A 25,417-nucleotide genomic window follows, 5' to 3' on the forward strand; every position below is an offset into this window, starting at 1 on the left:
GGTGCCTCTCATACCCTCTTCAAACCTCACTGTTCTCATCTGTAAAATGGGGTACTGAGCATGGCCACACCACTGGTGCTCCGATGGGGGGAGAAGGACAGGTGCAGCTGGCAGTGGTGCCCTGCACAGCAGCAGGAACCACAATGGGAGGGACAGGAGGGGAAACATGAGCCCACAGATCACCTAGAATCCAGCAGCCAAGCCTTTCTATGCGTGTGAACTCAATATAGCTGTCTTCAACATAACAATGAACATTACAGCATAAGCTATTTCCCCAAATCATCCTAAGTCCAGACCATCGGAGCACGGCTGTGAGCTCACACAGGACCTTAAAGGCCCTGTGGGGACCTGGCCCTGTTGGAGCTGCCAGGTAGAGAGGAGGCAACAAGGAGGCAGAGGCTGGAGGAAGCCAGTGCAGCCAGCCAGGGAGTACAAGATGCTGACAGGTGGGATGGGAGATGGGAGAGACATAGAGAGGGTCCAGTATGACCCGGATGGGCTGGAGGAAGCCAGCTGTTCTGTGGGGGCAGAGTGTGGAGACGCTCAGTCTAAAGAGCCTGGGAGCTGGACAGGCACATCTGAAAAGAACAGAAAGGCCGGGCTTGAAATCAAAACCTGGGGAGTCGGGAGCACCTAGAGATGGGACTCACCACGGCTGTGCAGTAGGGGAGCTGGCAAAGAGCAGGGCCCTGAGCCCCACAAGCCACAGCCCGGACAGAATGCAAAAGAGCCGTAGGGAAGACAGGGGGACTCACCAGAATACAGAGCAATGAATCATGTCACAAACACCTGGTGCCTTGCTTCTCGCCTCCTCCCAAGACCCCATGCTCCTGCAGCACCAGGTCCCTCCTGTCCCCACAGTCTGGCCGTCCCTCCTGCTGGATAAATGGACTCAGAGGGCATGTAGGCCTGAGTCTGGCTTCTCTCACAGGGGCTCACTAATAAAGCAGCTGCAAATATTTGGGTAAACACAATGGATGGTTTCAGGGTCACATGGGGGGTACTTGTAACTTCAGAAGTGAGGCACCATTCTGCATTTCCACGGGCAGGTTGTGAGGGTTCCTCTCCCCCCATATTCTCAGGGTTTTCCTATTTTGTTTTGTTAATTTTAACCACTCTAATGATGGATTTGTGCTGGTATCTCACCGTGGTTTTCACTCGCATTTCCTTAAAGACTAGAGATGTTGAGCATCTTTTCATGAGCTTATTTATTATTGTGCATCTTCTTTGGTGAGATGCCTGTTCAAATCTTTTACTCATAGTTAAACTGGGGCTTTGCTTTCTCATTGGCTTTTGAGAGTTCTTTCTATATTCCAGTCCTTCGTCTCATGTGATTTGCACATATTTCCACCCCCATCTGTGACATATCTTTTCATTCTTTAACAGTGTCATACAGAGAGCAGAAGTTCCTAATTATAAGTTCTAACTTATCATCAATATTTTGCTTCTGTAAATTGTGCTTTTGGTGTCATAGCGAGGAAATCCTTGCTTAATGTAAAGTCACAAAGATGAATGTCTTAAGTTTTCACCTAGAACTTGTATAATTTTAAGTTCAACATTCTTTAAGAATTTAATATTTGTGAATGGTGCAAGGTATAGGACAAACTTTTTTTATAAGGATGTCCCATTGTCCCGGCACGGATGGCTGAAAGACTGCCCTTTCTCTAATGAATCACCTCCCTCCTCCATCAGTTACTGGGCTGTATGTGTAGGTTCATTTCTGCTCCATGACCCACATCTCTGTCCTTCTCCCAAAAGTTCACTGTCTTGAATACAATAGATTTACAGTTAAGTCTTGAAATCAGAAAGTGTGACTCCTTCAAGTTTACTGGCTTTTTTCCAAAACTGTCTTGTTTATTCTCGTTCCTTTGCTGCCCCATCAATGTTAGAAGCATCCTGTAGTCGACTCCCTGACGCCCTGCAGAGATTCCGGCTGGAAGTGCGGCAGATCATAGGTCAATCAGTGGAGCTAACATGCTAACACGAGTCTTCCAACCAGGCACGTGGCATCTCTGTCCATTTCTTCATATCTTCTCGGATTTCCTTCATCGGTGTTTCATAGTTTTCAGTGTACACATATTAATGTATTTCATTAGATTTATATCCAAATATGTCAGTGCTATTCTAGATGTTATTTCTTAAGTTTCAATTGTTCCTAGCTAATATAAAACAAAGATTTTCAAATTGCCCTCGTATGTTGCAGACTGACTAAATTCCCTGATATTTGTCAGAGTAGTCTGTGTGGGCTCTTCAGGCCTTTCTAAAGGGCAGTCCAGTCTTCTGCCAAAGGAGAGGGCTTTCTCTCTTCCTTTCCAATCTGCCTGTCTTCTCCTTCCCCTCCCGCCTGTGGACTGGCGAGGACCTCCAGCGCCCTGTGGAGAGGGAGGGAGCCCTGCACCCTGGCTCCGTTCCCACGCCGGCTTCCACCTCTGGGTGCACGTCAGCGGCGGGGTTTCTGCAGATGCTCCTTGCAGGCTGAGGAGTGCCCCTTGAGTCTTCAATGCTGGGAGTTTTTATCAGAAATGGTTTTGAATCCTGTCAAAGCTTTCCCTGCATCTATTGAGATGATGTGTTTTCTTCTTCAATTGCTGGCATGTGAATTCCATTGACTAATTTGTGAATGTTAAGCCAGGCTGACATTCCTTGGTGATGCTGTAATAACTTTTAATACACTGTTCTTTATCTGCTTGTGTATCACATACTGGTATTTATTGATATACAACAGACATAGTTTTATACATCTGATCTGTTAGTTTGATGGATTTTTGCCTTTGTTTCGTGGAGGATCGTTTTTCTGATGTGGCGTCTCTGTCTGCCTCTGCCATCAGGTAGTGGCCGTGCCACAGTGTGGCTTAGGGAGCATCACTATGCTTCGATCTTCTTTACGAGTTTCTGTGTAATTGCTGTTTCTCCCTTAAATGCTCAACAGAATTTGCCAGGAAAACCATCTGGTCCTAAAAGTTTTCTGTAGGAAAGTTGGGCAACATTTCAACGGAATCGATAGGGCATCTATTTCTTCTTGGCTAAGTTTGGTACTTTGTTTCTCCAAAAATCTGTTCCTTTCACAAATTTATTGACATATGTTATTCATGATATTTCCCTTATTATCTTTTTTTTAAAATATATTTTTTATTGATTTTTTACAGAGAGGAAGGGGGAGGGATAGAGAGCCAGAAACATCGATGAGAGAGAAACATCAATCAGCTGCCTCCTGCTCACCTCCCACCGGGGATGTGCCCGCAACCAAGGTACATGCGCTTGACCAGAATTGAACCTGGGACCTTCCAGTCCGCAGGCTGACTCTCTATCCACTGAATCAAACCGGTTAGGGCTCCCTTATTATCTTTTTAATGCTCCTTGCAGGTTTAATGCCCATGTCAAATTTCTGAAATTGGCCAATTTTGTATTCTACCTTAAGAAATCAGAGATAGGAGAGTAAATTCAACCCAAAGCAATCGGAAAAAAAAGGAAACAACGAGGAGCAGAAATCAGTGAAAACAACCAGAACAAGGACACAGTGAAGCCAGGAGCAGTTCTCCCAGGTCACACAGACAGCCCTCAGCCACACCCCTGGCGGACCCTCCGGCTCAGGGTCCCGTCTTCCTGCTTCCTCGCCTGCCTAGAAATTGTGGGCAGGATGTAAACAGTAAAACTGTGACTTTACCTGGCTAGATACTCGCCTGGAAATCCTCTCCCGGCTGTAAGCTGCCGAGCCTGTCCCCTCTCTCAGGTGCTGCCCTGTCCCGCCTGGTGTCTGATGTTTGAAAACCACTGTTTCAGACGTTTTCTGGTTTAAATTTCTTTAAGGCAGTAGTAGGTTACCTGTTCCTCCACATTGGTGGAAGCAGGTTTGCTCATCAGAGTATTTTTTAAATTTCCAGAAAAAATTGTGACTTTTAAACGGGCAAAAATGTCAGGGTCCTGTTCGGCTCACCTATTGAGGTGTCTTTACCTTGACTTACCTCTGGGCTGTTTTACAATTCTGTGAATTCTAGAAACTGATGATAACATAAATGCCCCTGGACCACAGGAATGAAGAGTGTTAATAATTATGAGACAGTTTTTGTTTGTTTGTTTTTAATTGATTTCAGAGAGAGGAAGGGAGAGGGAGAGAGAGATAGAAACATCAATGATGAGAGAGAATCATCGACTGGCTGCCTCCTGCATGCCCCACACTAGGGATCGAGCCTGCAACCCGGGAATATGCCCCTGACTGGGAATTGAACTGTGACCTCCTGATTCATGGGTTGATGGTCAACCTTTGAGCCACACCGGCCTGGCAATTATGAGCCAGTTTTGCATCATTTAGCAAATTCATTTTAGCACCAGGAATGGGAGAACCTAGTTGAACCAATTAGAAGATATAACTGGTCTTCCCATTAATAAATATTTATTATCTCAATAAAAAAATCTTCAATACTTGCTCATTTTATATGTGTATGCAAGCCAAAATTATAACAATTTTAAAATTTATCTATAGCATTACTATAAACTCGAACAACCCAAGGTTCATCAATAGAAAAACAACTTTAATTTAACTTAAATGATGACCTATTCATATAATAAAATACTCTGAAGACATAAAAATAGTGTATATTAATTTACATAGAAAGATTTCCTAGTTTACCCCCAAAAAAGAGTAGGTTTTAAAAATACATTTATCTATGACCAGCGAAGGAAGGTTGCCAAACTCCAGTCACACAGACGGTTAGACAGGAGGGTGTGGACATCAAACCAGAGGCGGGATGGGGGTGGGGGAGATTTATTTATACTCTCCTGCCTTGTGCAATTTCCTGAGTGTTATTCAACAAGGAACTGCTAAGCACAGAGAATGTGTCAGACCCACTCCTAGGTGCTCAGGATACAGCTCTGAGCAAGACAGGTGCCTGCCCCCAAGCGTTCACATTCAAGTTCACCATGTCAGAAACAGGGAACGGTTAAACCTAGTGACCTTGCCCGCAGTTGGAAGAACTGAGGTTAGAGCTGCAGGTCTCCAAGCAGCCTCCTCAAGAGCCTTCCTGACACCCCATGAACCTGCACCCCAGCCCTCAGGTGGTTCATTTCCTTCCCAGGCTGCCCCTGGGCCACCGTGGGGAGTTTCCAAATGTCTCTCCACAGTGCCATGGATGCCCCCATTCACTGCCGAGCCCCCAGCACCTGGCACCTCCCAAGCTGTGGTCACTTCCTCTTCTTACAAGGGCACAAATCCCATCCTGGGGCCTCACCCTCATGACCTCATCTCATCCTAATGACCTTCCAAAGGCCCATCACATACCATCTCATTGGGGAGTCAGGCTTCAACAGAAGAATGTGGGGGACACACACATCCAATCTGTGGCAGAGTGGGACTTGCACCTCTACTGGGAGAGATAAATAAATAAATGGCCAGCAGATACAGGATGCAAGTTCCGATCGTGATGGCTCCATGGGGCACAGTCCCAGTTTGAGGCGGCCAAGACTCCCCAGGACTCCTCCCCAAGGACAGCCCCCCACACCCAAGCAGGCTTCTAGCACGTTTCCTCGCAATTGTCACTGCCAGGACCCCTCCCTGCCTGGAGCCAGGCCAGCTGCCCGCTCACCCTTCCTGGATGTGCCCTAACAGTCTCAGACTCTGCTGCACACGAACTTTGCAAGGTCCACCTTTGAAAATCAGACAGACAGACAAAGGAACAAAAGCTATAGCTCAACACGACAGATGTTTTCACCAAAACTAACAGACCCAGGGAGCCAAGAGCTGGACTGGAGGGCTCCAGCCACACCAGGGACTCCCCCAGTGGCTGGGGACAGAGGTGGGGCATGGAGCCTATGCAATCCCGAGGCAAGCATTGACCAGAGTGGGGCCTGCTCATGCCAGCACACCTCCTCATGAGCTGTCACAGGCAGCAGCCTGCCCGCCTGGCTTCGGCCAGGGGTCCCTGACATCAGGTGTCGGCCTGGGCGGAGCAGAGTATGGGGAAGGAGGGACCCAGGACCCCTAGGTAATGGGAAACCAGCCCCCCCTTACTCCCAGAGACCCTACCTCTGTGGCCTCTCACCTGCCTCATCCCCAAGGATGTTCCTTCCTAATGCCCCTGCACCTGGGCCTAGGCTGTTCCCCAGGGATCTGCCTTCTGTTCCCCCAACAACAAACACGACGCCTGGCAGATAATACACATCGGATGAGTGAGAAAGGAACTCCACCTCCACACAGCACAGGGGGACACACCTTGCTGGATGGCGAGGGATGATAAGGCCTGCACCGAGCCTCTTCCTCTGGGTCCCCACTGTCATCTCCAAAACAGGAGCAGGACCCACACAGCCCTGCCATTGGGCCCGGTGTTTACTGCAGGAGCCAGAGCAGCACTGGACCTTCCTCACCCAGCTGTGCTCAGGCGGCCCTAATCCAGAGTCTGCCCCTCTGGCTGCGGCCACACTTACCTCCTGCTCCCAGCCAAGCTGGATGCTCTTCCCACCCACTAGGTCTCAGCTCGTGGTACCTCCTCAGAGTGGCCTCTCATATACCCTACCTGGGGCCCAGTATGCACACCTATGCACAGACCTCACCAAGGACCCAGGTGACTGCCTTGATCGTCCTTACCGTTGCGGAAATACCAGAGCCGTCCTTGCTTGTGTCAATCATCTGTGTCCCCAGAAGTGGATCCCCCTGTCCGCCATGTCCCAGCTCCACCCCAGCCCCCAGAGCAGAGCTCCCCCAGACAGGGCCTCAGTCAACATCTGCTCAACAGACAGTGCTGGAATCTGGCCCGTCCTACAGCAGCTCTCCTGAGAGTCACCCACACTCTGCCCAGATCCCACGGTGGTCCCTTTGTGTGGTCTCATCATGCTGAAACCCCCCAAGAGGCACCCTAACGTCCCCACACACTTTCAGCAGTCTTCCCTCCAATAATGAAGAGACCCCGCCCAGTCCCCTGAATCCTGGCCAGAGGGAGGGGATCGGAAAGGGTCCTCCGAGGAGAAATGCGACGCCTGTCCCGTGGGCGCCAGGACAGCCAAGCTTGCACGTTGCGTGGGCAAGTGTGACTTCCACAAAAACACAATACTTATCGTGTGAGCAGCTTATCTGGGGGAGTGGCTGGCACAGCGCCCTCACCTGGTAGAACTCCCGGAGCCAGTTCTTTTGCAGGTTATCCGGCTGTAAACACAGAAGAAAAAGGAAAAGTCAGTCGGATCGTTCACAGCTCCAAACAGCCCTGCAGAGAAGCCTCTGTGATGAAGACCTACTTGCCGGCCTCACTGTTGGGGCTGGGGTCTCTGCATGGGGGTGGGGGGGGACCCATGCCGCACAGGGGACCCACTCCACACACAGGACACCATGCTCCACACAGGAGATCCCTTCCGCAGGCAGAGACCCAATCTACAAGTTTCCCCAGAGCCAAACCCGGCTGGCGAAGGGCAGGCACCACAGAGCCCAGTGTCCTGCCCCATCCCAGGGGGTCATGGAGGGGCTACCCACAGCAGGTGGGCTTGTAGAAGCTGGGAGGACCCGAAGCACGGAGCGCCAGCTTCCAGATTCTGGATACTCTGGGGACCAGCAGGCATGGAATGGTAGAGTATACGAGATTGAGATGCAGCCCCTTCCTGGGAGGTCCTGACCACTGGGCTCACTCTGGCCTGTCCAGTGGGTCTAATGTCTCCTCACCAATGGCTTAAGTCACCGGACCTATGAGCTCTGCTGAGGGGTCCTGGACGATGGCCAAGGCTGTCAGGAGTCCTGTAGCCCTGAGTGCAACACGAGGCTACTCGGCAGAGCTAGGCTTTCAACAAGGCTGGGAGGCTGTGCAGGGGTGCATCCAGGTCTGCAGGGGAACAGTCTAGGGTCTCGCTACACAGCAATGTGGCATGCTCATCACTACGGAACTGCAACTTAAAAATGGTCCATGCCCAGGAGAAGTGAGAGCCTGTGTCCACACAGAAACACGGACGCCGCGTTCACAGCATTAGTCACAATGAGCCTGGTCTGATACACAACGAACTATTGCTCAGCCACAGAATGGAAGGACGCACTGACACTGGCCCTGAGACGGACGACCATCAGAGGCACGATGTGGGTGAAAGGAGCAGCCGCAAAGGGGTGAACCCTGGGAGGCTCCGTTGTATGGAATGTGCGGGAAGACAAATCCACAGGGACAGAAGTTAGGTTGCTGCCAGGGCTGGGTGGGGCAACGGGAAGGAGTGCTAGGGCACAGGGCTGGTGGGGGGACGATGAGATGCTGTAGACTTGGTTGTGGTGGCGGTGACACTGAAACCACTGCCCTGTGCGCTCCCTCTCTCACCAACCCCGCCATCTCAGCCCCGAACCAGGACACCAGAACCACAGGGATGGCGCTGAGCTGTGGCTCAGCTGAGTGGACTCATTCTCTGTACATTACTGTGCTGTGCTCTTATTTTATTCAAATATGAAAAGTGAAAGTTTCAAGCCCAGTGATAAGAAGGGCTGATCCCAACTGAGACACAGAAAATGTGGGCCCACAGCCCAGCATCCCTGCACACACCGGACTCCACGCACGCCGAAGGGACGAGACCTGGCCGTGAAAACACATGGTCTGCAGGGCCGGTGCCGCTACAGATGTCAATAATTCTTTACACTCCGCATGTGAAACTATTCCTGTCTGGCACATAAACCTCTCATTTCATTTCCCTAACACTTCCCTGAAGATGCAAGAAGAACATAATTTCTTGAAAATCACAATTGAATTTACAGCCTGATATACTAATATTTGCCTCAAGTCTTCTCCCACTAAAAGTAAGGAGTTCAGCAACAAACCACCATGTCCTCAGTGAGATAAATCAAGGCACATGCCCTTCGGTCCCTGTTCCGGACCAGCCCCACCGACAGCCGGGAGGGAGCACACCGACCATCTCCCACGACACTGAGACAAAGGGGGAAGACCACAGAGACACCTAGAAGCCCTGAAAAGCTTTGTCAGTTATGATTCCAAACTTCTAGAAAACAGACCCTTAAACAATAGAGCACAACCTGTGTGCAAGCACACACATGCATGTGCACATGTGTACACACACACACACACACACACACACACACAGGCATGCTCTCTAGCCAAGACAAAACCCCAAAAATGATCTTTTTATATGCACATATCCCAGTTTCTATAAAATTAGACCTTCCCATCACAGCACCCTCTCATTGAGGGCCCTGCCCAGCTGGGCGGTGGGGCTGCAATTCCGCACTGTCACAGTGGCCACATTTCAAGTGCATGGGCTCCGTGTTGGCATGACAACGTGGCGGCTCTACCCAGGAGCAGCTCTGGGCAAGGCCTGGAGGCCACGTGGGTGCCAGCCTCCTCAGAGCTACAGCCCATGTTTGGTTAATGCAGTTATTTTTAAAGCCACTAAAGTAAGAATAAGAGATAAACACACAAACTAGATCTTAGAGAAATACTTTCATTCTAGCCCAAAGTGGAGGCTGCGCTGGGCTTTGCCCTAAAGATGTTTTAAAATTTTCTTCACAGAGAAGGAAAATTATGTAGAACAAAATTCTGAATTTACATAAAGGAAGAACATTAGAGAAGAAATAAATAAAAGTAAAAAATTCTTCAATACAAGTCACAGCCATTTATGATAACATTTTGATGGACCAGGAATTGATAGGGACTTCCTGTCGGAGGCAGGACTCTAACTTCCTCCAAGTGTCCCCGCATGGTGTCTCGCCTGCGTGGCCCTCTTCCCCCAGTATGGGCGGGACCCTGAAGACGATAAGATATCACTCCCAAGGTTAGGTAACATTACATGGCAAAGTGAAGGGACTTTTCAGGTGTAATTAATTTCCAAAGTTAGTTCATCTCAAGTGAATCAAAAGGGCATATCCTGGGCAGGTCTGACCTTATCAGCACCAGGTGAGCCATTTAAGAGAGGCTCTAAAGGGCAGGTTCTGGAAGCAGAGCACGCGCTCCTGCTGGCCCTGAAGGAACAAGCTGCCTGAACTGTACAGCCCCCAGGAAATGACCTCTGCCCACAGCTCCGCAGGAGCTCGGAGGGAAGTCCTTCCCCAGCTGGTCTCCAGATGAGAACACCGCCCGAGAGACCCCCCCGAACAGAGGGCTCGACTAGGCTGTGCCCAACATCTACCTACAGGAACATGAGACAGAAAACGGGTGCCCGGTGTAGACCACTAAGTTTGTGGTAATTTGTTACCCAGCAGAGAAAACTAATACATGTGTCCTTAATACTTATAAATACATGTGAGTGTCTATAATAAAGTAAAATGAAGATTATTTTACACATTCCTTCCCCATTCAGATTTTATTTTGCTATAAAGTATATGGTAAGGGTCTAATTTAACATTTTTTCCTAATAGTTAGCCCTCTCTAAAACAGATTATTAAACTGGGAGGTCCCGGTTCCTAAGTGCTAGTCCCTCCTTCCGTCCGTCCGCCCCTCCCTCCCCTCCCTCCAATAATTAGCCTTGTCAGATAATGATTTCATTTATGTATTCAAACAAACAACTCTTTACCTTTCCTTAATGTACTGTTTTTATGGGCTTTGTTTCTGTGTTTTCATTCAATAAAATTTGGATTTATACTTATCCTTCCTATGTTCCTTCAGTTTATAACATAGTTCTGTAATTTAGCTTTTTGAATGAAATGTTTCCTTTATTTTTATTATTTCTTGTTTAACAGCAACAACTTTGAATATCACAGAATCTCTGTATTGGAAATATTACCCAACACACACACGTTCATGCTTCCCCCCAGAGCAAGTCCCTTTTTCATGGAGAAACATGAGGCACTCCCACTGAGGTCAGGAATGAGGCAAAGGCACCTTATTTCCACCACTGTTTGAACTTATCTCAAAGACAGTAGGGAAGTAGACAGAAAAGAGAAGGCAATCAGAGGCATAATGCCTGGAGAGGAAGAACTGAACCCCCCACATCTGCGCAAGGCATCACAGGACATCTGGAAAACCAGGGACTCGATACAACTAAAGAAAACAATAAAAGGATTTAGGAAAATAGCATGATGTAAAATTTAGATACAAAAATCAACAGCCATCAATACAAACAATAGCCAGTCAGAAGATATATTGGAGAAGAAAACCCCCTTTACAATAGCAACATAAAAATAAAAGTTAGGAATAAGTTTTAAAATGTGAAAGCTTTGGCCCTCGCCAGTTTTCTCAGTGATTAAGGCATCAGCCCACCAACTGAAGGGTCTTGGGTTTGATTCCAGGTCTAGGGCACGTGCCTCGGTTGCAGGCTCAATCCTTAGCCCTGGTTGGGGGAGGCCTGCAAGAGGCAACCAATCAGTGTGATCAATGTTTCTCTCTCTGGGTCTCTCCCTCTCCCTTCCACTCTCTCTAAAAATCAATGAGAAAAATATCCTCGGCTGAGGATTAACAAAAACAACAACAAAAAGTGAAAATGTTGTAAGAGAAACACATTAAACCCTTCCTGGCAGAGACGAAAGTAGCCCCGAGTCAAAGGACGACCTCCCTGGTTCTCAGGAAGGTGACTCAGCGCCATAAAACCATCTGTTCTCTCCAGGTTGGTCTATAAATGACACTGTCCTACCACCAGTAAGGGACCTGCCCCGCCCAGCCCAAGCTAGATAGGCTGATGCTAAAGTTCATATGGAAAAATATACTATGACTCAAAATCCAAACACCATTTTTAAAACTGCAGTAAAAAACAACAACACACTTCTGCATGTCAAAAACCATAAGCAAAATAGCAAGACAAATGTCAGACTGATTGAAAATGTTTGTAGCATAAATCACACATACAGAATTAGTCTTCCTAATGTTTGATGAACTCTTAAAAGTCAAGCAAGCCCGGCCAGGGTGGCTCAGTTGTTGAAAGTTGAACTATGAACCAGGAGGTCATGGTTCGATTCCTGGTCAGGGCACATGCCCGGGTTGCAGGCTCAGGGGGTATGCAGGAGGCAGTTGATCAATGATTCTCTCTCATCATTGATGTTTCTATCTCTCTCTCCCTCTCCCTTCCTCTCTGAAATCAATAAAAAAATATTTTTTAAAGTCAAGAAAAAACAACAGAAAGTCTGATTTAAAAAAAAAAATGGGCAAAAGACCCAAACAGAGGAGTCACAGGAAAGGTCTCCACACGACGTCCATGTGAAGAGACATTCACCTTTCTCCCAGGTGAGCGCTGGCAGGGGGCCTCCTGAGGCGGAGGCGGGGTACACCCCCACTCACCCAGGTGCTTTGCTAAAATAATGTCTAACCCAAAATGAAAGCAGAGAAACAAGCAGAGATCCCCAACAGTGGGACACCCTACAGGATGAGTGGTCCAGACTCTTCACAATGTCAAGGTTAGAAAGACCAAAGTCGGGTGAGGAGGCTGGAATGACAGGCTACAGGGCTGTGACCCCCAGCTCGGCAGGTGAGCCTTGAGCACAAGCCAGGAAAAAGGAGTAATAAGCACCATCAAGGCTGCTGGAGGCAACTGGGGTGACATGTCTGTAAACTGTACGTGGATACCGTTGTCCCAGAACAAATGGCCGGAGTGAAGACCTTGTGCTTAGATGGGAAAACACTCTCTTGTGGGGGTGCCTCTGATGTCTCTCTGAGCATCACAATGTTTACAACTTACTTTCTAATGGGTTCCCCCACCCACCCACTCTCCTCTGCAACCCCGCTGTACTCTGGGAGGTGGGCCTGCGGTGGACTCTGGCCAGCCCCCAGCTGCCTGGGACTGAGCAAGTGAAGAGTTTGGCCAGGGTGTGCAGCCTGTGATCCTCGGTGGAGAACTCAGCTCTCTCTGAATAACCCCTCCAGCCACCTCTCCCCAAGCTCCAGGAATCACCCCCATCGGACCCCTCCGTGGTCGACAGTCTGGCCAGCCTGGAGGACCGCACTGGTCCAGGTGGCTCATCCTACCACACTGGCCAGGACTCCAAGCGACCATCCCTTGTAATGAGCCTTGGAGCGAACCCCACAGGCTGCCTGGGCACCAGGCTTCTCTGTGTGGGCATGCCAGCTCCAGCAGCCCCTCCCTCAGCTGAGCCCCTCCCTGCCGCCCTCCATCACCTCCCTGCTCTGCAGCCTGTTTCACAGAGAAGGAACTAGGCTCCAAGGGCAGCAGGGCCGGGATGCTGACCCCAGTCTCCCTGCAGGCCCTGGGAGAGGCACTGGCTCCTCCAGCCCAGGGTCCCATCAGGGACAGAGAGGACGGCACCCTCTTCCCGCAGGACAGATCCAGGCCACGAGGATGCAGCGGCACTGGGAGGTTCTCTCACCCATAGCACGCCTTCACCAGTTACGACTGTCACATTTCACTGAATCCAAAATGCCACTATGTCAGCACCCCAAGAGTTTTGGAACACGAAGGCTCTTCTCTAACATGTGAAAAATGTAATTCTTAGAATCCATGAAGTACAGTAAAAATGTACATCTCAGAATCCCTGAAATATGGTACAAATCTACATGTCAGAATCCATGAAATACCGTACAAATGTACATGTCAGAATCCGTGAAATACCGTACAAATGTACATGTCAGAATCTATGAAATACCGTACAAATGTACATGTCAGAATCTGTGAAACATGGTACAAATGGACATGTCAGAATCCATGAAACCTGGTACGAATGGACCGTGAGATGTGCTGTCAGGATTCTGAGGGACACGGTGAGAACGCCCATCCACCACAGCATACGTGTCCCCATGCTGCCTGCAGGCCGTCCAACATAGGGATCTGTGGGTGAGTGCCACCCTCCACCCCCAAACAGCACACACACCCAGTCTGCACAGGGAGGGGAGGGCAGGCCTGGAACCACGTCCATCTCTGGCTCTCATGGCCAGGAGAGGACAGTTTTGATGAAAAGGACCCCCATCTCTGTCACTTTTGTAGGCACATCCTGACTGACTACAGGTTGCAGTTCGAACCTGTAGCGGCGCCTGGAAGGAGGAGTTTGCTGAGGAAGCCAGCAGCCGGGCTTGAGAGTGCACCTGGAAAGGAGATGCTGAATGCCGAGAGCGGCTGCACAGAAGGGAGCTCCCACCCAGAGTCTGAGGATGGTCATGGTGGGCAAAGGCGCCGGAAAGCCCACCCCACCAGGACTGCCCATGGGCATCGCTTCCCCCCAGGTGTCAGGGTTGGGGAACCAGGAGCCCCCATTCTGACTCCCACACTGAAGCTCCTGGTCCCTGGGTCCTGCAGGAGGGAGAGGGGCTGCTGCTTCCTTGGCCACACGGAGCTGAGGTGTCACTGGCAGCACAGGCAGCACTCTGGGGAGCAGAAAGGACTTCTTGGCTCCAGGAGCCGCGCTGGAGCCTTGGCTGAGGGCAGATGGGGACTCAAAGGCGCCGCCCCAGTCCTGGAGGCAGCACCCCAACCCTGGAGGTTAACCCCCTCTGAGACAGCAGACCCACACTCCACGAGGTGACCATAGGACGATGCACATAGCACCCAACCGCATGTTCCTCAGATCGATCCTTAGCACCTTCAAGCCTGAGCCATTGAACACAAGCACCCTGGGCTCCTTCACCCTGCAGACCCAGGGTCTCCGGTGCAGGGGCCGCGCTGCGCGATCCGCAGGAAATCCTGGCCCCGCCACTCGCTTATCCCTGCGGAAAACCGTTTCCTCTCATGTGAAGGGAAATCTTGTCTGTGCAGTCAGAAATATACTGAGGCTAAAAATAGGCTTGTAGAAGGAAGTGACGGTCAGCCCCCCACCAAATGACAAGTGCGAGAGGGGGCAGGCAGGCAGCAGCCTGGGGGCCAGGATCGCACACTGAGCTCCCATGTCCACCCCTCCACTCTGGCCTCGATCCCTTCAGCTATCCAGACACAGCAAGAGAATGAGAAAGAAAGGGAACTCAAAGAGCAAGGTCTTCCTGTGAAGGGCAGCTGGAAATACCCTCCTCTTTCATTAAGTACGAAGAAAAAGCTGCTTAAGTCTCTCCAAATTATGCCAAAACTTCTCACAAAGATGCATCCTCTGAAAACCTTAATCCCCTGGGAAGAAGGGCTTGATGAATTTATAACAAAATAGACATTTTCCCTTAAGGGTGTCCCAGATCATAATATATTTAAAATAATTTATCAGCCCCGTCGGTGTGGCTCAGAGGTTGAGTGTCGGACCATGAACCAGAATGTCATGGTTCGATTCCTGGTCAGGGCACATGCCTGGGTTGTGGGCTCTATCCCTAATGGGGGGCGTGCAGGAAGCAGCCAACTGAACATAAGAAACATCTTATCCATGTTTCTATCTCTCTATCCCTCTCCCTTCCTCTCTCTAAAAAAAATCAATAAACATTAAAAAAGAAAAAGAAATCCACACCCTGGAACAATAAAACAATTAAATAAAATAATTTATCATCACACAGGATTAAATTCTAAGAACAAAGCAGTCCTGGGACATCCTGGCCGCTCCAGGAAATAATGGCCTATGAAATACGATATGATAGACTTGCCGGCACGTTCTGTGCAGGCCAACCATCCGGCTAAGACCAAACTGGGGCCATTTCCCAACAGACGTGTATCCGGCTGGACTCCAAGCACCAGATGTGGAACAGAGCAGAATAGAAGCCTGGAACCCGAGGCAGTTTTACACATCACATGGCAACAGCCTCGCCCTGTGATCTCAGCATATCCCCCCACCCGCAACAGAGCCTCCGTCCCCTGGGCGCTCTCTTCCCAGGAAGTCCCCCAACACCACTGCTTTCCCCCTCCATAGTGACTTCAGCCAAAATATCAAACCAGCTGTGCCAAGACCCCCACTGAGGGGACAGCTGGCCGGGCGGGGTAGAGGGTAGGGAGGCTCTTCATGTAGCCCCTCCGCCTCCCAGGGAACCCTGTCCTTTCCATCCTCCAAGCTTTCCAACAGTTTATGTGCTGTTGTCCTCACGCTGGTTCTCTTTGTTTTCTTTCACAAGTGGGTTTATAGGAGAAGACTGGGAAAAAATAAAATCAGAGCCCACCAATTTCTAGTTTGTTCTCTGCAAACAGCACGCACCTGGTCCAGAGGACACGGCCCTGGCGGCCTGACCCCTGAACGCGCCAGGACAGAGCAGGCGGTGGGGAGGCCAGTACATGGTGGTCCACAGAAGATCACAGATGATGGAAATCAAACTCCACGCCCACAGTAAACACCAGCAGGAGAGTCCAGGGGGAGTGGTGAGCTGTCGGGAGATGAGACTGGTGGGGGCGGGGCAGGCAACTCTTCCTGGACCAGAGTTAGGCCACTGCTGCTTTTAACATGCACTGCATCTCTCTCCAATTTTTAACAAGATTTCTGTTCAAAAGTGACTCATACTCATATCAAGCATTTTGGGATACTCAGTGGGGCGGGGGGAGCAAAAAATAAAACTGCAGCTGCCTACACTGCTATCACCTTGGTGCCCTGGGACCCACCCCATCGCCACATCACCGACAACGCCATCACCCATCACCTGCCCCTCCAGCAGGCTGTCCACTGCGGCTGGTCAGCAAGGTGGCTTCCAGAGCCCCTTGTGACAAGTTACAGGGTTGGGGTACACCGCTGACTATGTCAAAAGGATGACGTCCCAGTGGGATTTCTGGGGAAAGGTGTCCCAGAGGAGGTGGCCGCCAGTAGCCGTCAGTGGTTTGAGAGCCTGTGCCCTCTCGCTTCATGGAGGGTGCTCGCTTCTGCAGGAGATGAACCCCGACTGTGCAACTGAGAGTGGGAGCCGGTGGAAGCCTGGGAGAGAGACAGGAACAGATTCTGTGTCTTCCGATGGAAGTCCACCTCAGCAGGGAGAACACAGGCCCAGCCCAGACGCGGCAAGGCCAGCCTCGAAACGCACTTTCCTCTGCCCCTTTCTTACATGACACACTGGACTCCTTACGTGGCAGGTGTTCCCACGCTGCTACAGCATCGCTCATCCACAGACAAAGGCAGGAGCTGGGTTTCAGGGACATAGCTCTGGTTCCGGTGGAATGAAGCAGTCACCTGGAGCTTTGGGAGGTGAGCCGGCTCTGCTGTGACCCAAAGGGCACCCTACACCCCACAGTGCCACCTCCTCCTGCCACAGCATGTGGCCTCCTGCTCACAGGTGGGGAAAGGTGTCCACGGAGAAAGGGCCAAACTCATGCTAGGTCCTGGGGGATGAAGGCCAGCTATGAAAGGAGGAGAGGACTCCCAGGAAGGAAAAAAGTACATAAATTTAATTTAGCAGCGTGGGTTCTAAAGAATGTGAATGCAGCCCAACCAAGGTCTTGAAAAAGTGACAAAGGAGAGAACTCTCCCTGGGCAGGTCAGAGCCAAGTGTCCCAGCGAGCGCCCATCCTGGTCACACAATGGAACAGTCAGAGGCAGAAACTCCAACAAAAGTGTAGGCAGCGAACAATAAAGAAACTAGCCAACCCAAAAACTGGCTCTTCAACAAATCAGTAAAACTGATAAACCACTAGGTATGATGGTCATTTAAAAAAAAAAAAAAAAGGACTCACATGACCAATATCAGGAACCAAAGGTTATCAATGCAGGCATTAAAAGAGCAATAGGAGAGCCCAGCCGGCATGGCTCAGTGGTTGCGTGTTGACCTATGAGCCAGGAGGTCATTGTTCGATTCCCTGTCAAGGCACATGCCTGGGTTGCAGGCTCAATCCCCAGTAGGGGGCGTGCAGGAGGCAGACGATTGCAGATGCTTCTTTCTCGGTGATGTTTCTATTCTCTATCCCTTACCCTTCCTTTCTCTCTCTCTCTAAAATATTTTCTAAAAAGAGCAATAGGAGAGTCTCTGAGCAATACCAACAAATGTGACAGCTCAGGAGAAATGGACAAATTTCTTAAAAAATAAAATGACACCATGAAACAAACTTTTATCTGTTAGAGAAATTGGATTTGTATCAAAAACCTTCCCACATTACACTGATGGGTTTCACTAGGGAATTCCATGAATCACTCAAGGAAGAAACACCAGCAATCTTATTGGCTCTTTCAAAATAGAGGAGAGAATAATTTCTAGTTTGTTCTATGAAATCACCATAACCCTAATACCAAACCCTGACAAAGACATTCAAAGACTTGGCAAAGAAAGAAAATTACACACCAATATCTCTTATGAACACATACACAAGCCAAATGCAGAAATATGTAAGAAAGAGAATATCATAAACCAAGTAGGGTTTAGCCCAGGAATGATAGTTTGGTTGAAAATCAATGTAATTCACCACACTTACAGACTAAAGGAGAAAAACTATGGGATCATTTCAATAGATGCAGAGAATGCATTTGTCAGCATTCAACTTTTTTCATAGTTAAAAAACACACAGCAACATAGAAATAGAAGAAAACGTCCGCAATTTAATAAAAGAACATCTAAAACAAGAAAAAACAACCTCCAGCTACCACCATGCTTACTGGCTCAACCTCCTGGTTCACGTGGAGTCGAGGTCCTGACCAGAGCAGGAGGCAGAGAGAGAAGGCACCATGTCAGAGACAGCTGTACAGCTGGCTGCTTGCAGATGCTGACTGTTGACATATACAGCCTTAAGGACTCTGAAAAGCTACATTTTAGCAAGGTCATAGGGTACAAAGTTAACACACAGAAACTCATTTGCATTTCTATCTAACAACAGCAAATAACTGGAAAATAAAATGTTTTAAAATACCATTTACAATAGCATCCAAAAAACAAATTGTAGAAATACATTTAACGAAAGATGCAAGACCTCTATGCTGAAAACTACAAATACTACTGAGAGAACTTAAAGACCTAAATAAACAAAGAGATGCGTGGTCTCCATTAGCAGGAGACTCGGAAGTGTTCAAATGTCTACCCGCGGTGATCTGTGGATTTGGTGTGACGAGGGTCGTAATCTTGGCAGTACCCCGGACATGTGACAGGCCTAGCAGACCCAAAGCAATCTTTAAAAGAACAACAGAGTGAGAGGACTTACACTGGTCTCAAGACTTCCTGTAAAGCTACAGTAATCAAGATAGATGGTCCTGGAATAAAATTCAATAACAGATCAATAGACCAGAACAGAGTCCAGAAAGAGACACACACCTATATTTTGATTTGCAACAAAGATGCCCAAGCAATCCCCCAGGAAACAAAATCTTAACAGATGGTTAAGGATTAGCTGATGGCCACATGGAAAAACTAAATCTCAACTATGGCCTCACATCAGACACAAAAGTCATCTGAGACCAAAGAAGCTAAATGTAAACGGTGAAACCATGAAGGAATCAAGGGGAGAATGTCTCACCGACGTGGCAGCAGGCAGAGATTTCTCAGGGCACAGAAAGCAGTCGTCATTAGGAAATCTTACCTGAAACTTGTGGTCATTGAAACCACCGAGAAAACGCAGGAAGCGTGGGAGAGGGTATCTGAAAGGGCTGGTGTGTGGGACACACCAACTCCTGCGGCTCAGTCATGCAAACACGTAACACAATGACAATGGGCAAGCCATAGGGATAAACACTCTACCAAAAACACACAAATGGCCAGTACGCACCTACAAAGGCGCTCAACATCATTAGCCATCAGGGAGACACAGGTTAAAACCACAAGGAGATACCACTGCGCGCCCACCAGAGCGGCGAACGTGACCAAGACCAAACAGCAAACACTGGCAAGGAGGAGGAACACGGCGATGTGTGATGTAAAACGGCGTGACCACTTTGGGAAAAGTTCTGGCAGTTTCTGAGGAAACTAAACACACACCCACCTCACGACTCACTGACCCCACTTGCAGGTGAAGTTACCTGAGAGAAACGAAAATGTGTTCGCAAAAGGATCTGCACAGGAATGTTCACGTAGCAGCCAAAATGTGAGACGAGCCCAGGTGTGCATCCACGGAGAAGAGCCAAAGGCCGAGGTAGGGTCAGAAACTAACCGCTCGGCCACGAAAGGAAGGACCTCGGGCAACAAAGCAGACCAACTTCAAAACCATCTTCGAGAGACTGAGTCTGACTCCCGGGACCCGAGTAAACCAGAGCCGGCCTGGCTCCCTCAGGATGGGGATGAGGGGCAAAGGGTACAGGCTATCTTCTGTGGTGATGGTCACATTCCACATTCTGAGAATGGTTTGGGTTCAACATAAGCATTTGTCCAACTCCGCAAATGTCTACTTAAATTTGCACATTTCACTGTATGTAAATTTTCTATCAAAAGAAAAAACTAAACCAATATTGAACTCTAGCTACTTCAGCGGGAAGTATGCTATTGTCTGCAACTTACTCTGAAATGCATCAACACCAGAACAATTGATGGATGGATATATGGGTAAATGTGTGATGAAACACAGATAGTAAAATGTTAATGGCAATTGAGATGGTGGGTTTCTAAGTGTTGATATGTAATGTCCTATTCCTTTCAGCAACTTCAATCTTTATAATAAACTAGAGACCCAGTGCATGGATTCATGCACGGGTGGGGTCCCTCAGCCTAGCCTGTGCCCTCTCTCAATCCGGGACCCCTTGGGGAATGTAGCAGTGTCGAACTGACAGGCGGCCAGGGAGGAGCCCCAGCTGGGGCTGGGCACAGCTCCAGCCGTGAGCCCGGCTTCTGGCTAAGCGGCACTCCCTCTGTGGGAGCACACTGACCACCAGGGGGCAGCTCCTGCATTGAGCATCTGCCCCCTGGTGGTCAGTGCATATCATAGTGACCAGTCAACTGGTCGTTCGGTCGTAATGGTCGCTTAAACTTTTATATATATACTAGAGACCCGGTGCATGAAATTAGTGCTTGGGGGGAGTGTACCTCAGCCTGGCCTGCACCCTCTCCAATCTGGGACCCCTCGAGGGATGTCCAACTGCTGGTTTAGGCCCAATCCCTGCAGGCCTCTAGCAATCCAGGACCGCTAGCTCCTAACCGCTCACCTGCCTGCCTGCCTGATCTCCCCTAACCATTCTGTCTGCTGGCCTGCTCACCCCCAACTGCCCCCCCCTCTGGCCTTCTCGCCCCCAACTGTCCCCCCTTGCAGGCCTGATTGCCCCCAACTGCCCCCCCCGCGGGCCTGCTCACCCCCACTGCCCCTCCCCCCGCGGGCCTGCTTGCCCCCAACTGCCCCTCCCACTGACCTGATCACCCACAACTGCCCGCCCCCCGCCAGCCTGCTCACCTCAACTGCCCCCCCACTGCCAGCCTGACTGTCCCCAACTGCCCCCCACCGGCTGGCCTGATCACCCCGAACTGCCCTCCCCACCTGGCTTGATCGCCCCTAACCGCCTCTGCCTCAGCCCCGCCACCATGGCTTTGTCCGGAAGGTCTTCCATAAGGTCTCCCAGTCTAATTAGCATATTACCCTTTTATTAATATAGATAGATGTTGGGAGATAATTTAAAAGAAAAAGCTAAGAGGGCTGAAGCTGACGGTTCTGTCTGTGATTTTGCACCGGAACACGGTGACTGCTCTTCCCCGTCTCAAACGGAACCCGCCAGCTGTCTCCTCTCCAACCAAGAGGCCCAGCCCGGAACCCTCAGGCAGGTTATTCAACGACAGCTGGTCCAGCGAGGCCCAGCAGCAGGGCCCCGCTGCATGGTGTGGGTCCTTCCGGGCAGGGGACCGTCCGCAGCCCATCCCGCTGGGCAGCTGTGGGCCCACAAGGAAGACAGACAGTCAGGAGTCACAGAAAAAAGGTCCAGGTCTTGAAGCAGTAAAGCCCAAGCTTCTCTTCTCTACAATTTGAGTCTCTGGAAATTTTTTAAAAATCTTAAAATTCAAATCCTAAATAACTTTAGTCTAAAAGTCACCATGTGAGAAATCTTCCCAGCTGCTCCTTCCTTTCACTGGCAGTCATAACAAAGCCACCACGCCCTGAGCTGGGCAATGTCACATCCTACCCCAAGCGGGGCGGGTCCCCAGGCTACAGGAGAGGGCACACCACCAACACTGGTCCAATTTATCCTCAACTCGGGGAGACCGGGCACCCCCAGCCCCTCTCCTGTAGGGCCCCAGTGCAGCAGAGGACCTTCCGCTGGGCTCTCGCCAGGCTTGGAGAAGACAGATCTTCATGCTGTTGCCGTCAACCACAGCCAACTTCTCAAGGTCAGGGGCTGCCCTCCCCTTTGCCCCCTTCACTCCCTCTCTCTGTTCTACCTCCTCCCACAAGGGAGCCAGTGTTCCCAAGTACCCACTTAACATCACCTGTCCCTCTGGCCCATACCCACCATAGCTGAAGCCAAGGACCACCCAGTGGCCAGGGCCCTGCTGTCGGCAGTCAGCTGAAAGCCCCAAGGCTGGCATGAGCTCAGGGGGATGGAGCCAACAGGAGTCAGCACACAGAGCTAATTTGATGGGCCCACAGCCAAGAAAGACAACAACTCTCCCTACACAGTTGCCCACTGGTCACCAAGAAGAGGGAGGACGAGTCAGGAGCCTAACAAAGTGGGGAATGAGGAGGGGGTGTGGATGGGGAACAGGGGGTGTGGATGGGGAGGAAGGGGTGAGAGTGGGAGGAGGGGTGTGGAGGGGGAGGGGATATCGAGGGGGAGTAGTGGGGTTGGAGGGAAGAGGGGAGGTGGATGGGGAGGGGGGTTGTGATGTGGAGGAGGGGATGTGGATGGGGAGGAAGGGGTGTGGATGGGGAGGAGGGAGAGTAGAGAGGGAGGAGGGAGTGTGGACAGGGAGAAAGTGGAGGAGAAGAGGAGGGGACAGGGCAGGCACAACCTCTGACCAGCCCTGTCACTAGCTGAGGCTCACCCTGGGAAACTTGGAGCTAAGTGCACCACAGGTCTGTCGCTGGTCCCAAATCTTCCTCCTGGGGCCTGGACACACACATGCGGGAATATGCACAGGCGACTGTGCACCTGGCCTGCCCTTAGGTCAGAGAGGATGCCGCAGCCTCTGTGGGCCTGTCCCCAGGGCCACCACACTCCCATCTGCACAGCATTCCTGTTGGGAATTGTGGATGTCACTCCACCTCACCCATGCTCAGGGCAGCTCCACCACATGGACCGGACCCCCCAACCAGGAGCACCGGAGCCCCCAGGACCTGATGTCTAACATCTGGTCCACAGTCAGGACCCGAGGAGATGATGGAAAAGGGGGAGCAGGAGCCGCACCTGCTGACAGGTGAACCCCCCCTTGAGACTTCTGCCCCACAGCCACTGGGCCCTCCCACGCCTCAGTGTCCCAGGAAACACGAACCGCCCAAGGCGCAGTCCAAGCCTACACAGCAGCACACACTGCCGAGGGACGGGGAGGTGTCCGACTCCGCTCTGGGACAGGAGAGGCTCACACCACTGCAGTCTGCAGAGACCAGCAGAGGACAAGCAGCAAGTTGTCACCAAGCGCTGGCGGATGCCTCCACGTACATACTGCAGACTCTATACGCTATTGCTTGCACTAAAAAACCACATGAAAACATAAGGCACACGGCCATGTGGTGAGAGGGAGGCCCAGCCACTCAACTGTGGTCCGAACAGGGTCACGTTCCACAGTGTTTAAACAGACACAACAAAGTGAGGGCTCTTGTCGTTTCTTATGGACGTTAAATCAGTGTTTGGCAATTTTTTTATACGGGCATAATAACTTCCCAAGGGTTAAATAACTTTCCCGAATATTTTAATTTTAGAATCCTGGTTTTCTTTCAATACAAATTCAATACTGAGCCTGATCTCAAAACAAATTCTGAGTGAGGCCAAATTGCTGACATTTAACAAATAAGCCCATGACTAAAATCTCAATGTCAGGGCTGTTCTGCCCCCACTCTTCAGAGTGCACCCCAAGGGGCAGCTGCTAAGCTCCTCAAGGTTCCTGTTTCAAATTAGGAGCTCGAAGTTCCCCAGGATAAGTGGGCTAGAACCAGAGCGAAGGGTGCCCCAGGGGACAAAGCGTGCTGCCCTGTGTCCCAGAGAAGCGCTCAGGGAAGCACACCGCCCCTGCCCGCAGATGCCGTCCCTGCCCGCAGATGCCGGGCCTTCTCCAAGACAGAAATGGCTGTGCCGGTCAGCCTGGGAATGCCCTGTGCTCTCCTCCTTGCCTGTGCTCCTGCCCTCAGAGTCCCCCAACACTCCTCAAAGTCCCCCTTCCCAGGTCCCCCCACAAAGTTTCCCAAGCCCCCGAGAACGGGCCCTTATAGCTGCAGCTCTCGGCCCTTCAGTGGGCTCACGCCAATGTGGTTGACTGTGACCAGCATTTTTGGGAAAGAGGGAGAAGAGGGTAGACACCAGCAGCGCCCACCCCAGCAGCACACAGAGGTCTGTTCTGGAACTCGGGTCTGGCTGTGGGAGGACAGCTGGCCCATGTGCTCTGGGCACAGAACCCCAACTCTCAGAAAGCGTGAGTTCAAGTCGGCACAGGCGAGACACGAGTCCACTGAGACGTGTGCTTAATATAGAAGGTAAATGCCTAATGCTTAAAGTAATGCAGACAAGCTTGTATTCCAAGACAACCTAGAATATTCCAAGATGCACACCGCTAGCCAGCCAAGTGGAAGGGCATCTGTGTTGTGTGCAGGTTAGGCCCCAGAGCGGGCAGAGTGCCAGGAGGGAGAGGGACAGAGGAGCAGGGAGAAGGACAACATCCCAGCCTGAACCCTCTCTAGCTACCAAGGCCTTGGACAGCCACCCACAGCCGGAAGCCAAGACGAGGGTTCTTGCCCCTTTCCATCCAGGGCTGGGACCCCCAACTCCCCAGAATGATACAGCAAATCATGTGAAAAAAAATATATGCAGCAAATTTACACGTTTGGGGCAATAACATTTCAATACTCATTTTTTCACAAAAGTGTTTAATAATTGGGTCCTAGAAGCCAGGGCAATGCCCAACACTAACCCATGGCCTCATTCTGAACCCAACCTTCACCCTGCAAAGATAGCCACAACTCTTCCCCTGTGACCCGGAAAAGCACATTTAACCAGCACAGGAGAGGTGCCGGACCTCAGCGGGAGGAGACTGGAGCAGGGCACCCGCCTCGGCCCGCAGCCTGACCCTGGCTGGTCTTCACAGCTCCACCAACGTGGCCACAGAGACAGGGAGGAAGCAGGCTGCTGGCGAGAGGGGCCTGGGCAGCTGCTCAGGAGCCACCGTGGGTGAGGTGGCCCCTGGGGTGCAGGGAGATCTGTCCTGGAGCCACCCAGAGAAATCCTGTCCCCAAAGTGCCGTGCATAGTACAGGAGCAAACAGGTCCACATTATTAAGTCAGACAGGCCCTTGGGCAGCAAGTGTGAGAGGCAAGCTATTGTACAAGTAAGAAGGAAAGCAGGCAGGCAACACTTCAGGGTCCCCCACACCCCTGCCCAGCCAGGACCCTGGCAACTCAACTGCACAGAAGGTCAAGGCCCCCTGGGCATGAGCAAGGCTGGATGGAAAGGCAGCCCTGAGGGCGGCGCCAAGGAGCAGCTGTCTGAGTTCATACTTGACTCCTCATCAACGTAAACACCGCTCACAGAATTTCAAATAAACGACTTCTGCGGGGAAAAGCCTAGAAGTAAATACACTCAGATGGTTGTGGTCTGCTTGGGGAAGTGGGATCATTCTGATCTTTTCCCCTTTTCACTAGTTTCCAAATGATTGTGGATGTGGTT

At 50.7% G+C, this 25,417-nt stretch overlaps 1 protein-coding gene across 2 annotated transcripts in view; it reads right to left on the reverse strand.

Annotated features, from left to right (window-relative positions):
- INPP5A (inositol polyphosphate-5-phosphatase A) overlaps positions 1 to 25,417 on the reverse strand; it is a 141,515-nt gene that overhangs the window by 93,525 nt on the left and 22,573 nt on the right. For both annotated transcript variants that reach the window (XM_079793514.1, XM_079793515.1), the window contains exon 2: positions 7,091 to 7,132. In XM_079793514.1, coding sequence (XP_079649640.1) covers positions 7,091 to 7,132 — 42 coding nt within the window. The remainder of the gene's footprint in view (positions 1 to 7,090; positions 7,133 to 25,417) is intronic.

This window comes from Cnephaeus nilssonii, assembly GCF_951640355.1.
Source record: "Cnephaeus nilssonii genome assembly, chromosome: 16".
NCBI lineage: Eukaryota > Metazoa > Chordata > Mammalia > Chiroptera > Vespertilionidae > Cnephaeus > Cnephaeus nilssonii.